A 14,226-nucleotide genomic window follows, 5' to 3' on the forward strand; every position below is an offset into this window, starting at 1 on the left:
TCAGACAGACTTACTCTGTCATCAGTCTCTGTACAATTCTGGTCATTGTATCAAAGAAAAGATATAGCAGAATTAGAAAAGGTACAGAGAAGAGCAGCGCAAATGATAAGGGATGGGATGGCTTCCCTATGAGGAATGGCTAAAGCAGCTAGGGCTTTTCAACTTGGAGAAGAGATGGCTCAGGGGTGATATGATAGAGGTCTATAAAATACTGAGGGCTCCTTTTACTAAGGTGCGCTAGCGTTTTTAGCACACGCAGGATATTACCGCACGCTATGCAGCTAGAACTAATGCCAGCTCAATGCTGGCGTTAAGGTCTAGCATGCGGCAATTCAGCGTGCGCTATTCCGCGGGTTAATGCCCTAACGTACCTTAGTAAAAGGAGCCCTGAGTGGAGTGGAAAGGGTAGATGTGAATTGCTTGTTTTACTCTTTCCAAAAACACTAGGACTAGGGGGCATGCGATGAAGCTACTAAGTCATAGATTTAAAACAAACCAGAGAAAATATTTCCTCATACAATGAGTAATTAAACTCTGGCATTAGCTTAGCAGGGTTTAAAAAAAAAAAAAGAAAGATTAGGATAATTTCCTAAAAGAGAAGTTCATGGGCCATTTAATGGCTTGGGAAATCTGTTTATTCCTAGGACAAGCAGCATAAAATCTGTTTTACTACTTGGAAATTTGCTAGGTACGTGTGGCCTGGGTTGGCCACTTGGATACCTTTGGTCTGTCCCAGTATGGCAATTCATATGTTATGTAAAAATTATGGCTTTATCATATGACAGTCTATTGAATATGATATACATGGATATTTGCATTAGAGATATGAATAAGATTTTTTGGATTTTAGCATACATGGCAGATAAAAACTTGTATTGTTTAAATCAGAAGAAACTCCCACTAATACTTTCCATGTCAGTATAATAATGCTTTTATTTTCATCAAATTATACACTAGTAATTAGTAACCACTGTAAGTGACATCCTACAAAAATAGGTTGTTATAGACATTATACATACACACAAAATCTGTATTTGGTGTATCCCATGGAAAGAATAAAAATACAAAAATAAAATTTGGGGATTACAAAGGCTATAATTCAAAGGTAGATAGAAAAGTAATACAAAGTTTCTAATGTGCTGTAGGGTTTAAGGCACATAAAAAAGACCAGCAGAAGCAGTAATGTCCGGTTGACAACCTGAAAAGTTTGAAAGAGATTATAGCAGGCATTACATCTCTTGACTTTTTTACATTTTAGGAAGCATTTGTTCAGGCTGTTCCTCTTCATTTTTAATGCAACAGAATTAAATCTGGTACAAATAACAAACTCTGGCCTATTATTGCAATTCTTAATTTTGATTCCTAGTGCTGACATTCAGTACTCTAGCCCAGTGGTATTCACACCTAGTCCTCGAGGGCAACCAACAGGTCAGATTTTCAGTATATCTTTAATGAATATGCATGAGAAATATTTACATGCCTGTTATCGCTATTGTATAGAAATCTCTCTCCTGTACATTAATTAGAGGTATCCTGAAAACTTGACCCATTGGTGGTCCTCAAGGCCATTGTTCTAGTCTAGCCCCTGGTAAGAACAGATAAAATGCACTCATTTAACATCTTAGGGGCCTGTTTACTAAACCATGCTGCTGTTTAATACAACTTTTAATATGCATTAATAATTAAGGGTTCAATATTCAAACATATCTGGTTACTGCCTAAATTTGCAGGGAGTCTGGGAGCAGGATCAGCACTTAGCAGGATAAGTTAAGGGATTGGGATTTGATATACCACTTGGACAAGCTGTATTAAGCCGATCAGGTACTCAAGCATTTTCCCTATCCGTCCTGGTGGGCTCAGTCTTTCTAATGTACCTTGGGCCATGGAGGATTCAGTGACTTGCCTAGAGTCACAAGGAGCAGCATGGGGTTTGAACCCACAACCTCAGGCTGCTGAGGTTATAGCTCTAACCACTGTGTCACACTCTCCTCCTAGTTAACTGGATGAATAGGATTGCATAACATACAGTCCTATTTTTTAACATATCTGGTTAAGTTCTGAATACTGCAAGTATGTAAGTGTTATTCAGCTTTGAATAACTGGATGTTCAATTTTGTGCCTGGCGACACTGACGGCCGCAAGCTGAATATTGATCTCTACGATGCTAAGAGCACATTAACTGCCACATTAAATATCTAATGTATAAAATAGCAGGAAATAGTTAACTCTGTGGTTAATTGCATCTCGTGCTCCATGCCCCTTGAGTCAAACCACCTCCTGGCAACTACACAATGAAGGATCACCCCCCTCCCCCCCTCCTTGTGGTCTGCATCCCATGTCATTGGTCACTAATGAATGGGAAGTAGCAGCCTTTGGTTTCTAAGAGATATTCCAGGCACATTTGCTGAAGAGGCTTGACATTTAACACAGGTTAGTAAATGGACCCCTAAAGAATATAGGGAGGAATTCAATCAGTGATATCCCTGCTAAGCCATTAGGTGCTAAGGTGATCCCTGCTAAGCAAGTACAGTGGTGCCTCGCATAACGGACGCCTCGCACAGCGAACGCTGCGCACAACGAACTTTATGTCTTGATCCGTACAACGAACTTCGTTTCACACAACGAAGTCGCCCGAGCTGCATCCTTCCGCGCAGGCACTGCGCTTAACTGCCCTCTCTCCGCCTGGTTCCCTCTTGCCCCCCCGACTCCCCGACACGATCGGGGCAAGAGGGAGCTCAAGCCCTCTTGCCCCCCCGACTCCCCGACACGATCGGGGCAAGAGGGAGCTCAAGCCCTCTTGCCCCCCCGACTCCCCGACACGATCGGGGCAAAAGGGAGCCCAAGCCCTCTTGCCCCGCCGATTCCCCGACACGATCGGGGCAAAAGGGAGCCCAAGCCCTCTTGCCCCGCCGATTCCCCAACTCCCCGACAATATCGGGCCAGGAGGGAGCCCAAGTCCTCCTGGCCACGGCGACCCCCTAACCCCACCCTGCACTACATTACGGGCAGGAGGGATCCCAGGCCCTCCTGCCCTCGACGCAAACCCCCCCTCCCCCCAATGACCGCCCCCCCCCAAGAACCTCCGACCGACCCCCAGCCGACCCGCGACCCCCCTGGCCGACCCCCACGACACCCCCAACCCCCTTCCCCGTACCTTTCTGTAGTTGGCCGGACAGACGGGAGCCAAACCCGCCTGTCCGGCAGGCAGCCATCGACGGAATGAGGCCGGATTGGCCCATCCGTCCCAAAGCTCCGCCTACTGGTGGGGCCTAAGGCGCCTGGGCCAATCAGAATAGGCCCGGGAGCCTTAGGTCCCTCCTGGGGGCGGGGCCTGAGGCACATGGGCCCAACCCGACCATGTGCCTCAGGCCCTGCCCCCAGGAGGGACCTAAGGCTCCCGGGCCTATTCTGATTGGCCCAGGCGCCTTAGGCCCCACCAGTAGGCGGAGCTTTGGGACGGATGGGCCAATCCGGCCTCATTCCGTCGATGGCTGCCTGCCGGACAGGCGGGTTTGGCTCCCGTCTGTCCGGCCAACTACAGAAAGGTACGGGGAAGGGGGTTGGGGGTGTCGTGGGGGTCGGCCAGGGGGGTCGCGGGTCGGCTGGGGGTCGGTCGGAGGTTCTTGGGGGGGGGGGCGGTCGTTGGGGGGGGGGGGGGTTTGCGTCGGGGGCAGGAGGGCCTGGGATCCCTCCTGCCCGTAATGTAGTGCAGGGTGGGGTTAGGGGGTCGCCGTGGCCAGGAGGACTTGGGCTCCCTCCTGGCCCGATATTGTCGGGGAGTTGGGGAATCGGCGGGGCAAGAGGGCTTGGGCTCCCTTTTGCCCCGATCGTGTCGGGGAGTCGGGGGGGCAAGAGGGCTTGAGCTCCCTCTTGCCCCGATCGTGTCGGGGAGTCGGGGGGGCAAGAGGGCTTGAGCTCCCTCTTGCCCCGATCGTGTCGGGGAGGCGGGGGGGGGGGGCAAGAGGGCTTGAGCTCCCTCTTGCCCCGATCGTGTCGGGGAGTCGGGGGGGCAAGAGGGCTTGAGCTCCCTCTTGCCCCGATCGTGTCGGGGAGTCGGGGGGGGGGCAAGAGGGCTTGAGCTCCCTCTTGCCCCGATCGTGTCGGGGAGTCGGGGGGGCAAGAGGGCTTGAGCTCCCTCTTGCCCCGATCGTGTCGGGGGTGCCAGGGACTACACGGAGTCACCCACCGTACCACCCGATTCGGGTAAGCGCAGGTATCGGTGGGTGGCTTATTTGCGGGGGGGTGCCTTATTTTACATTTTTTTCTAAAAAGGGGGGGCTGTCTTATTTGATGGCCCTGCCTTATCATCGGGGAAACACGGTAGAAAAAAAAAAAAATGAACAGTTAAGTCCCAGTTTTTGCCGCTGAGACTCTGCCCTCTCACTGTAAAATTAGACTCTACTTAGTCTGTCTTTAAATTTAAAAAATGTGTGTTGTTTTAAAAAACAATTATGTTTTTAGATGTATCTAAATAAAAATAATAACCAAAAATTTATCTTTTTTATGTCATCTTAGCATATTTTATGCTGCAGAACGAATTATTTTTTTTTACATGTATTCCTATGGGAAAACGCGTTTCACATAACGAACGTTTCACATAACAAACTTGCTCCTGGAACCAATTAAGTTCGTTGTGTGAGGCACCACTGTATTCTGCAAAGGCCACTCTGCACAGCATGTTCTTTACCGAACACTAACTTAGCACACATTTCACACCTAACTTTAGGCACAAGCATTTATGTATAAATGCAAGTACAGTATTTATATATTTTCCCTCAATGCTGGGAGCACCCATGGTTGTTACATTGTCATTCCCCTTAAGAGTTGAATGCTATGAAATTTTAGGTGCACATGTTACAGAATAAAGGGTAGGACATATCTGTGCCTAACTCCTAATTACTTCCAATTACTGATTATTATCATATAATTAGTTTACATGCAGATCTGTGATTCAAGCACAACTTTGGGTGACTTATGACGGAATCTGGGAGAAAGTGTATTAGGTGTTCCAGAGAAATGCCCTTGTGTTGAATTTTCCATTGAAAATCTTTATAATCATCGCTTCTCTACTAGTTTTGGAGAGGCTGAGGAATCTTTAGGCTAGAAATATGCTTTCTTTTATTGTAAATAAGAGAAAGCATGATATTTCTTATTTAATTTAGTTTAAAATATTTATACTCTGCTTATATCCAAAGTGGTGAACACTAAAACATATATCATATCATGAAGCCTTACAAAAGAACCCATCGTAATGCCCCGACAATCCAGCATAACATAACAATAGCAAAGATTAAAAATTGCACAATTCTACTGTCAATAAATATTTTGATTCTTTATGGAAATGAAAGAAAAAAAACCCCAATCAAACTGGTTTTCTTTTGTTACATTAAAGCCTGCCCCTCCAGTCTTCCTTGCCCTCCCCCCCCAAGCTCATTAAACTTGTGGCTTAAAGTTCTGAAAACAAAAACATCTCCTAGCTCCCACATACAAATCTCTACTTGGGGGCTTGCACCTCAAAGAAGCCTGGGGCTTTCTTACAGGCTTAAGGCATGCACTAAATGAATTGGGGGCGGTGAGATTTTAGAGGTTAAAGGATTCTTATAATAAGAGGATCTGAAGACATCTAATTAGGTCCTATTTTATAATGAAAAGTAGCATCTTACTTTTCATTGGTGTAAATAGCAAGTGTAAACATTTACACCAGCCCTACAGCAAATATAAATGTCCACATTAATATTTATGTGCATAAACATAAATTATAGTATTTTATATTTTACGGTGTACTTGTGTGCTCTGCCTAAACTCCACCCCAATACATGCCCCCTGACAACACTTATTACATCATGGTGTATTTTTCAACTAGTAGATATTCAGAAAGGGGTCATTTATGTGTATATATATATATTGTTGCATCTGTGTGTTAATGATTAAAATACCCTATGCACCACTTAAAGCACAAATTACAGAACCCAAAAACTCCCCTCCTCTTGACTGAACAAAAGGATTGAAATCTCTCCTCCCCTCAATCTCCTACATCATTATTATGGCTCAAAGTCTGAAAGATAATACCACTGCAATCTCCTTAAGCACCACTATTTTCATAAAGTGAATCCCTTACTCATAATGACCTCAGAGAACATAGGGGCTGTTCACAAACTAGAGGAGAGTAATTTTAGAGGCTGATTTAAAAAAAAAATAAACAAGAACCCATTAGTCCAAAATACAGTAGTTGAATGAAACTGCAAGAGATTCTTTCTAGATGCTATGCAAGATATATAAAATATAAGAAAGATATTTTTTGCAGTACTGCGGTATTGTGCCTCCTCCCCTTAAATTTTGATGTTAAGGGTCTGATGATGATTTATTCAAGATAGATACTATTCTTTATCTACTCTGTCATTATTTTCAAAATCCATAAGAAATACAGATAGCATTGTTTTGTCACTCAACCTAAGTGCCATTTTCAGAGTGAGGATTTCCAAGGATGGCCTGAAATGAAATGCTGTCTGCTAAGGGACAAAGTCACCCTTTGAAGTTTGCAATTTGGATTCCACACATCCTTCTTTGGAAGGAAAGAACACTTCATCAGTTGGAAAGGAAGTCTATTGAAGCTCTGACAGTCTTTGAGGCTTTGACATCCAAAGCTGTGACTTTGATTTCTGTGTCTCCAAACTGCATGCTGGCTCTAATCTCCCGACGATTCTTTTTGGGGCTGGACTCATCTAAATCTGAAAGTTCAAGGTTGATAGTCCCACATTTTCTTACTCCAGGATCTGTGATATAGATGACATCATCAATAGAGCAACAATATATATTGATGATGATTTTACGTTGCCCAAGCCTTGCTGGACAATAGCTTCGTTGAACGACCTCTCCCAGTGCTACTGACTGATCCACTGAAACAAACTTGTCAAAGATATCAGTACACCAGTTCTTCCCTTCTTTAACTAGTAGCTTTTCTTTTGGATGTTTTCCTTCAACAAATTTATTGAGCACACCTACTCCATAGGTCAAAGGTGAGCGTCTAACTCTCACTATTGTGGGGTCAAGACCAAAGAGAACTGCCCCTTTAAGAATAGTGAGTCCAACATCTTGCGGGATGATGACACGACAGACGTTGCCAAAAGCTGTTTGGACAGCATGCTGAAGCATGGGTGACTCGGCAAAACCTCCAACTAAAAACAAGAACTTGATGCCATTCACATCAGGTTTCTTCATGAGGTCATCTAAAGAGTGAACAATTGATAGAAAAAAAGAACAGTTAAACTGATTGTTTACTTAATATTTGAAAACTGTCAGCACTGAAAGGATTTAAAATATTTGGAAATGGGTTACTTGCTGTTGACAAATCAGTTTTTGCCTGCAGGTTTTCAAATATCAAATAGAGGTTAACATTATTATGCATATACTCTAGCACAGGGCTGCCCAATGAATATGCATGTGAGAGATTTGCATACCAAGAAGGCAGTGCAGGCAAATCTTTCTCATGTATATTCATGGTGGAGATCCTGAAAACCTGGCCTGCCAGTAGATCTCGAGGACCGGACTTGGGCAGCCCTGCCCTAGCACTACAGATATTATCCCTTTGGTATATGAGAAGTGTAAAATGGCAACAAATCATTTTGTAAGGAAAGTAAGTAAAAGAAGAAAAGAAGGCCAATTTGGTTCTCAAAGGTAGTAGCTGAGAAGGTAAGGAAAAAGAGGTTAGCTTTCATAAACTACAAAAGATCACAGAAAGAAAAAGACAGACAGGTACTAGTGACCTGGATTGACCACTGTGAAGACAGGCTACTGGGCTAGATGGACCATTTGTCTGACCCAGTAAGGCTGTTGTTATGTTCTTATTAGGGTTACCAGATTTTATGCTAGTAAAATCTGGTCCCATGGCCCCGCCCCATTCCACCCACGTCATGCCCTGTTCCACCCTGCCTCCTCAAGTGTGCAGGTGTTATGTGATGACATCACACGCATGCGCACATGTGCATGACATCACCACGTTGCATCTGTGCATGCGCAGATGCCTTCCCGATGACGTCCCAAGCTGAAATATTTTCAAAACCCGGACAAAGTACCGGGTTTTGAAAAGCTGTCTGGACGCCCGGACATGTTTTCTAAAAAGAGGTCATGTCTGGGTAAATCCGGACGTCTGGTAACTCTAGTTCTTATGCATGGCTGAGAAAGGCTAGATCAAGAAATAGTAGAGTAGCAAAACAGGCAGCGTACACTTCACGGATTACAAATTTCAGCTAATCCAGGCCCTAGTACTGTTGAGGGACAATGGTTGAAATTGTGGCTGTGGGTGAGCAAGAAAATTACTCCTAGATCCCCTTTGGGGTGAAGGTACGCCATTCTGAAACAGGGCAAGATCAGCACACTGATTTCATAGCCCCTGTGAAAGAATGCTGAATCATTCCCTCTCTCCCCCTTACCTGTCACAAATTAACCCTTATCTTAATTTAATTAGTCCTTATTTGGAAAGGACATCAGCTGACAGGCCTTGGATACATGCAGAGACTCAGGTTATGTCTACGTGTTAATCAGGCATTGCCTACGTGCCGAGTTGAGGATGACACGATGTAAAATGCATGTGACTTTGTATCCACCAATCATTAGACATGTAATCAAGGGAGTTACTATGATGTCATTAGCATAGAAGCATAATAAAAGGGGCTCGGAGCTAGCTACTGGCAGCGCCTCCTTCCCGACTCGTATCCTTTGTGTGTGTTAGCTGTATTCCTTCCCTACATTGGGGATAATGCTATAAAGAAGGTGCCTACATTTAGGCAGCAGATATGTGAATGAACCAAGTTTCAAATTTATTAAAATTTTTGATTAAATGCAAATCAAGATTTCTAAGCGTTTTACAAATTATGTTAAAAAGAGGGAAACAAAATTGACAAATGTCCACTTAACAACACTTAACTGACAAAAACATTAGGAAAGTTGGGAGAATTACAAATTAAAAGTAAAGAATACAAAAAAGGTAAACCACAATAGGGAGGGGAAGCAGTCAGGATTATCATCGAGCAACTCTGGCAATGAACAAGATCTATTTAGGAGTCATATGCTTCCGGCCTTTATGCGTGTATGTGTGCACATTTGCATCATCATCATCATCCCTTCCTCATACTGCAAAAAAATGTCTTATGATGTGGTTTTATTTGGGACATTGTTGAGACCCAGATGTCCAATTGACACACCTAAAAGCAGACTTCTGATTATGACGGGGGTGGCCATGCAATTGATAACCAAGAACTGGAAAAATTATGATAGGCTAAACTTTTCTTTTTGGTGGGAATCACTTTGTTTGTGTTATAGGTATGAAAGAATGAATGTGGAACAATTGGGAAACAATAAAAGGTTTACAGAAATATGGGGTCCATTGGAAATATTTGTTAAATAGCAGGTTGATTAAATTGGTAAAATCCTTAATTCCTGGAATTTCTTAGTTTTCCACACATATTCAGATAGAGAGGGAGGGAGAGGGGAAGGTGAAGGGTAATTTGTTTTAATATTTGTCCCAATACAAGTGCTGTTAATTATATTTGTATGCACTTTTTGTAAGTCTTGAAAATTAATAAAGATTAAAAAAAATTATTTAAAAATATTTTTTATGGACCAATATGTAGTATGAGGAAGGTGTTATAGGACTTTACTTAGCAGTTTTAGCAGAATATGTGCACATAATGTATGTACATATATGTCAAATACGCACCTACACTCTAATCTATAAATGCATACAGTATTTTTCAATAGTGCATATGTTTTCAGCTGGGTGTGGGCATAAAGTCACTTGTATGTCTCCAGAACATAAGTACACTTAAGCCAGTCCTATGGCTTAAATGCATGCATAAAATTTAGGTGCAAGCACCTGTTCTGTACTATATAAAGGAAAGAGCAAACCTACTTTGCTTTACAGAATAGACTCCATTTATCAAGCTTCCAGTTATATAGGGTTACCAGATTTCCTCTTTAAAATACAGAGGACACCAGGCCCTGACCTGTTCTGCCCCACCCCCCCAGCCCCCCCAACATGAACCTCATGTCTCCTTCCCCAAGCATGGGGCCATGTCTGGAGGACCTGCGCACATACGCGGACGTCAACATGATGATGTCATGCGCATACACGCATGTGTATGATGTCATCACCTTGACGTCCACACATGCACAGAGGCCATCCAGATGCAACTCTAAGCTCGGGGCCTTCCAATTTTAGAAATCCCTCTGGGCACTCAGACTGTCCTCTATTTCTATAGCGCTACCAGAGAGGGGAGATATGATCGAGACATCTAAATACCTATGTGGTATAAATGCACATGAGTCGAGTCTCTTTCAATTGAAAAGGAAGCTCTGGAATGAGAGGGCATAGGATTAAGTTAAGAGGTGATAGGCTCCGGAGTAATCTAAGGAAATACTTTTTTCACAGAAAGGGTGGTAGATGCGTGGAACAGTCTCCTATGAGTGTCGAGAGCAGCGCGGGCCATTCTGCGCTAAAAACTGCTAGCGCATATTGATAGAAGAGGCCCTTGGTATACATTGAGTTAGGCGCAGGTATTTTAGGCCAAGAAAACCCTGGTTAATATACTGGTGCCTAACATGATGCCTGCTGGCACCTAACTCGATTTAGGTACCACTTGGTATGATTCTACAAACGGTGTCTAACTTTGAATGACATGCAGTAGGTGCCATTCTCCTAGGCACCTACCAAGTTGGGCACCATTTATAGAATTAAGCTCCATGTGCCAATGTATAAATAGATATTTCACTCTATATAATGCATTATTAACTGATTAGACCCCTAGTATATGTCAAGTTAGGATAAAAACTTGTATCGTACACTTGTACTGAAATTATGGCAAATCCAGTGCAAATCGTAACCTGTTAGCTGTATATTATGTATGTTTAACCTGTAACTCGTTCTGAGCTCTTTTGGGACAACAAGATAGAAAACTAATTAAATAAATAAAAAATGTATATATTTGAATATCAACCGAGGTAACTTTTCCCCCCAATATAAGGAAGAAAAAAGGTTGACTTGAATATAAACCAGGGGGGTTAATATTCAAATGCAGTGCCATGCCCTATTCTGCACCCTGTTCCTCCTTCCTCGTTGCTCTGCCAAGCTCCGCATCCAGACTTCTCACTCACTCCCTCCCTTGCCCTGCCAGTCTCTGCACTCAGCCAAACTTTCTCCCTGCCAGGTTCTGTACCCTGTCCCCCCTCCCGATGACTTGCAGACCCACCGGGCCTGCCGTGAAACCTGGTAGTCCAGCAGGAGGGATCCCTACCGCCTCCTGTCCCAGCCGATTCTAAGAATTTTTACCTCCCTCCCACCTCCCCCGCGTATCTTTAGTATCCTGGTGCTCCTGTGGTGAATTGAAGCAGGAGCGACCTTCCTTCACTCCTGCCCGTTCAGAGCCACTAGCTGATTAACTCCTGTGAGTTCTCTTGGCAGCCAATCAGCTAGCAGGAGTGAAGGAAAGTTGCTGCCCCTTTACTTTTGTAAGGAACATGGTTCCCAAAAGGAGTGAGACATCAGTGCAGAGGTAGATTTTAAAAGGTTTTAGCTATGGGTTAGGGCTGGAAGGGGCATCAGGTCAACTGGGTCACTAAGAATTTACAATCTCCCAGGGGCAAAGGGTCCAAGGGAACCTCTGAATCAAACCATAATGCTCTTTAAATCTATGCTTCAAAAAAAAAAAAAAAAAAAGGTAACATGGACTCCTGAACTGTCCATGTTCATTTTAACTTATTTTTGCATTAATGATCCTCAGTGTTTCCTACCGAGAACATTTGTGAAGTGATGTTGCAAAAGTGCACTTTCCACAAAAAGTAACACAAAATGCCTGCACTTTAGCATTTTTGAGTATTTGCAGGCACTTTGCATTATTTAAGTGCATGTTTGCAAAGTCACTTTGCAATTTAGTACATTATTTTCTACATTAATCATAACATGCCAGCTGTGCTGAGACCCTCCAGACACAGCTGGAGGTCAGGACTTTCCAAAACCCGGACAAAATGCCAGGTTTTGGAAAAGTCCTTCCAGGAACCCAGACAGTCCTCTTAAAAGAGGACATGTCTGGGTTTCCCCGGACATCTGATAACCCTACTATGGGTGCTTTTGTTTCTTTTAGATTATTAGTCCAATCTCTAATTCTATCTGCTCTTAATTATTGCAACATCATCTATTTTGCATCCTATAAGATAACCTTAAATCGCATTCGAATAATACAGAATACGGCAGTGCACTTGATCTTTGGATTAAAAAAAAATATGATCACGTGAGTCCATTTTATCAGCAACTGCATTGGTTGCACCTCGAAGCGTGAATTCTCTTTAAATTTAGCTGCACTTGCTTTAAAGCTCTTTTTTGGTCTGGCTTCAGGATACCTATCCTCCCAATTTAAAGTACATAAGTCGAATAAAAATACTCGCAATGTCTGTATGTTTATGTTCCCATCTGCAAAAGCTTGTCGTTATAAAAGATTTTTAGATAACACTTTTGCTTTTCAGTTAGGAAAAATGAATTCCTGGTTAAGTCCTCTGATTTCTCAAATTCAATCATATCAGGCCTTTAGAAAGTTATTGAAAACCTATTTGTTTGATAAATTTGTATCATGATTATTTTCTTGACTTTGTTTAAATGTATGCTTCACTGATTGTACAGTTCTTCTTGATTGTTAACCGCCCAGAACTTATGTTTGGGCAGTATACAAGAATAAAGTTTATTATTATTATTTTCAGAGTTTTTACTAGAAGTAGTATAAGTTTACCTGTTTCTGACATCAATACTTGCCAGGCAGAACACTACACAACACTGAGATTTCCCAGTTTCTTCCAGAAGGAGGGAGGATCTTAGATCTTAACAATCAAGAGAGAGGGAACTGCTATAGGAAACCCCTTCTCCCAGTGTAAACTGCTGTGCTACATTTGACTTAATTGTCTTTCCTCCCTATCTTCTAACCTTAAACCCAAGGGGAGAGCCCTTCTAGGGTTATCATATGACTCCAGAAAAAAAGAGGATGAATTGAGACATCCTATTTTTACTTCCATTACATTCAATGGAAGTAAAACCCAGATATCTCAATCTGTCCTCTTTTTGCTGGAGCCATATGGCAACCCTACTTTAAACCGAAAGCCTTTACCATATAGACTCAGAGGTTCTATAGACTTTATATTGTGCTATCCTAGCTGGTATAAATACTATTTTAGTAAAAGGATGACTTTAATTCTAGGTTCACACTAGGCAACTGCCTACAGCTCAACAACCTTGATTTACATAAGCAAGAGCCTGCTCATGTATAGTGTACACCGTCATTCAAGTATATACTATGTAAGGTAAGCAGATAGCTGCAGAATAGAGTTTAAGCAGAATTTTGGCATTTAGTCACAGATGTGTCCACTCACTCAGCTGTCCCTCACTATCTCTCTTCACTTATCTCCCCTTATGATCTCCCCCCCTACCCCCCCCCCCCCTGTGAGCTTTGCTCAGCTGGTAAATCCCTCCTTTCTGTGCCCTTCTCTTTAGCTGCCAACTCCGTCCCTTCTACCTTGCTGCACAGTATGCTTGGAACAAGCTACCTGAATCCCTATGGCGGGCTCCATCTCTGGCAGTGTTCAAGGCCTAGTTAAAAGCCCATCTCTTTGAGAGTGCTTTCAACTCCTAACTCCTCTCAACTTGGGTTCCTGCATCCCCAATCCTATATGTCATGTCTGTCTGTCCAAGCAGGGACCATCTATAAATGTCAAAATGTACAGCACTGCATACACCTTTCAGCACTATATAAGTGATAAGTAGTAGTCGTAAGGGAGAGATTTGAATTTCAGCAGCCTTGAGTAAGAACTAAATTGCTTGCTGTTGCTGAAAAACATAGGAGCTTTAGAGGTAAGAAGAATAGAGAAAGACAGGGAACAACAAGGAAAAAGAGAGGGACAGAAAGACCCATGGGGGGAATGAAAATGAAGAACCAGAGGAGGCACAGAGAAGGAAAAATGGAGTGATGATGAGAAGAGAGCAGCAATGGAAGGAGAGAGGGAAAGAATGATTTAAGAAGCATGGGAATGGGAAAGACCACAAAAGAAACAAAAACAAAAATGGAGAGGAGCAGAGAGGAGGAGACAGAGAAATGGAGGATGAGGGAAAGGGGAAGTGGAAAGAAAGCAAACAACTAGGAGTAAGATAAAGATGGCTGAGTAGGAGAGCAGACATGTAGTGGGTAGAGGAAC

The 14,226-nt window shown here is 43.0% G+C and overlaps 1 protein-coding gene across 3 annotated transcripts in view; it reads right to left on the bottom strand.

The window, feature by feature from the left end:
• Window positions 1-4,651: 4,651 nt before the first annotated feature.
• HSPA12B (heat shock protein family A (Hsp70) member 12B) overlaps window positions 4,652-14,226 on the bottom strand; it is a 178,322-nt gene continuing 168,747 nt past the window's right edge. For all 3 annotated transcript variants that reach the window (XM_033953251.1, XM_033953254.1, XM_033953259.1), the window contains one exon: window positions 4,652-7,226. In XM_033953251.1, the coding sequence (XP_033809142.1) occupies window positions 6,586-7,226 (641 nt within the window). In that variant the 3' untranslated portion in view covers window positions 4,652-6,585. The remainder of the gene's footprint in view (window positions 7,227-14,226) is intronic.

The sequence above is a fragment of the Geotrypetes seraphini genome, chromosome 1 (genome assembly GCF_902459505.1).
Source record: "Geotrypetes seraphini chromosome 1, aGeoSer1.1, whole genome shotgun sequence".
NCBI classification, from domain to species: domain Eukaryota; kingdom Metazoa; phylum Chordata; class Amphibia; order Gymnophiona; family Dermophiidae; genus Geotrypetes; species Geotrypetes seraphini.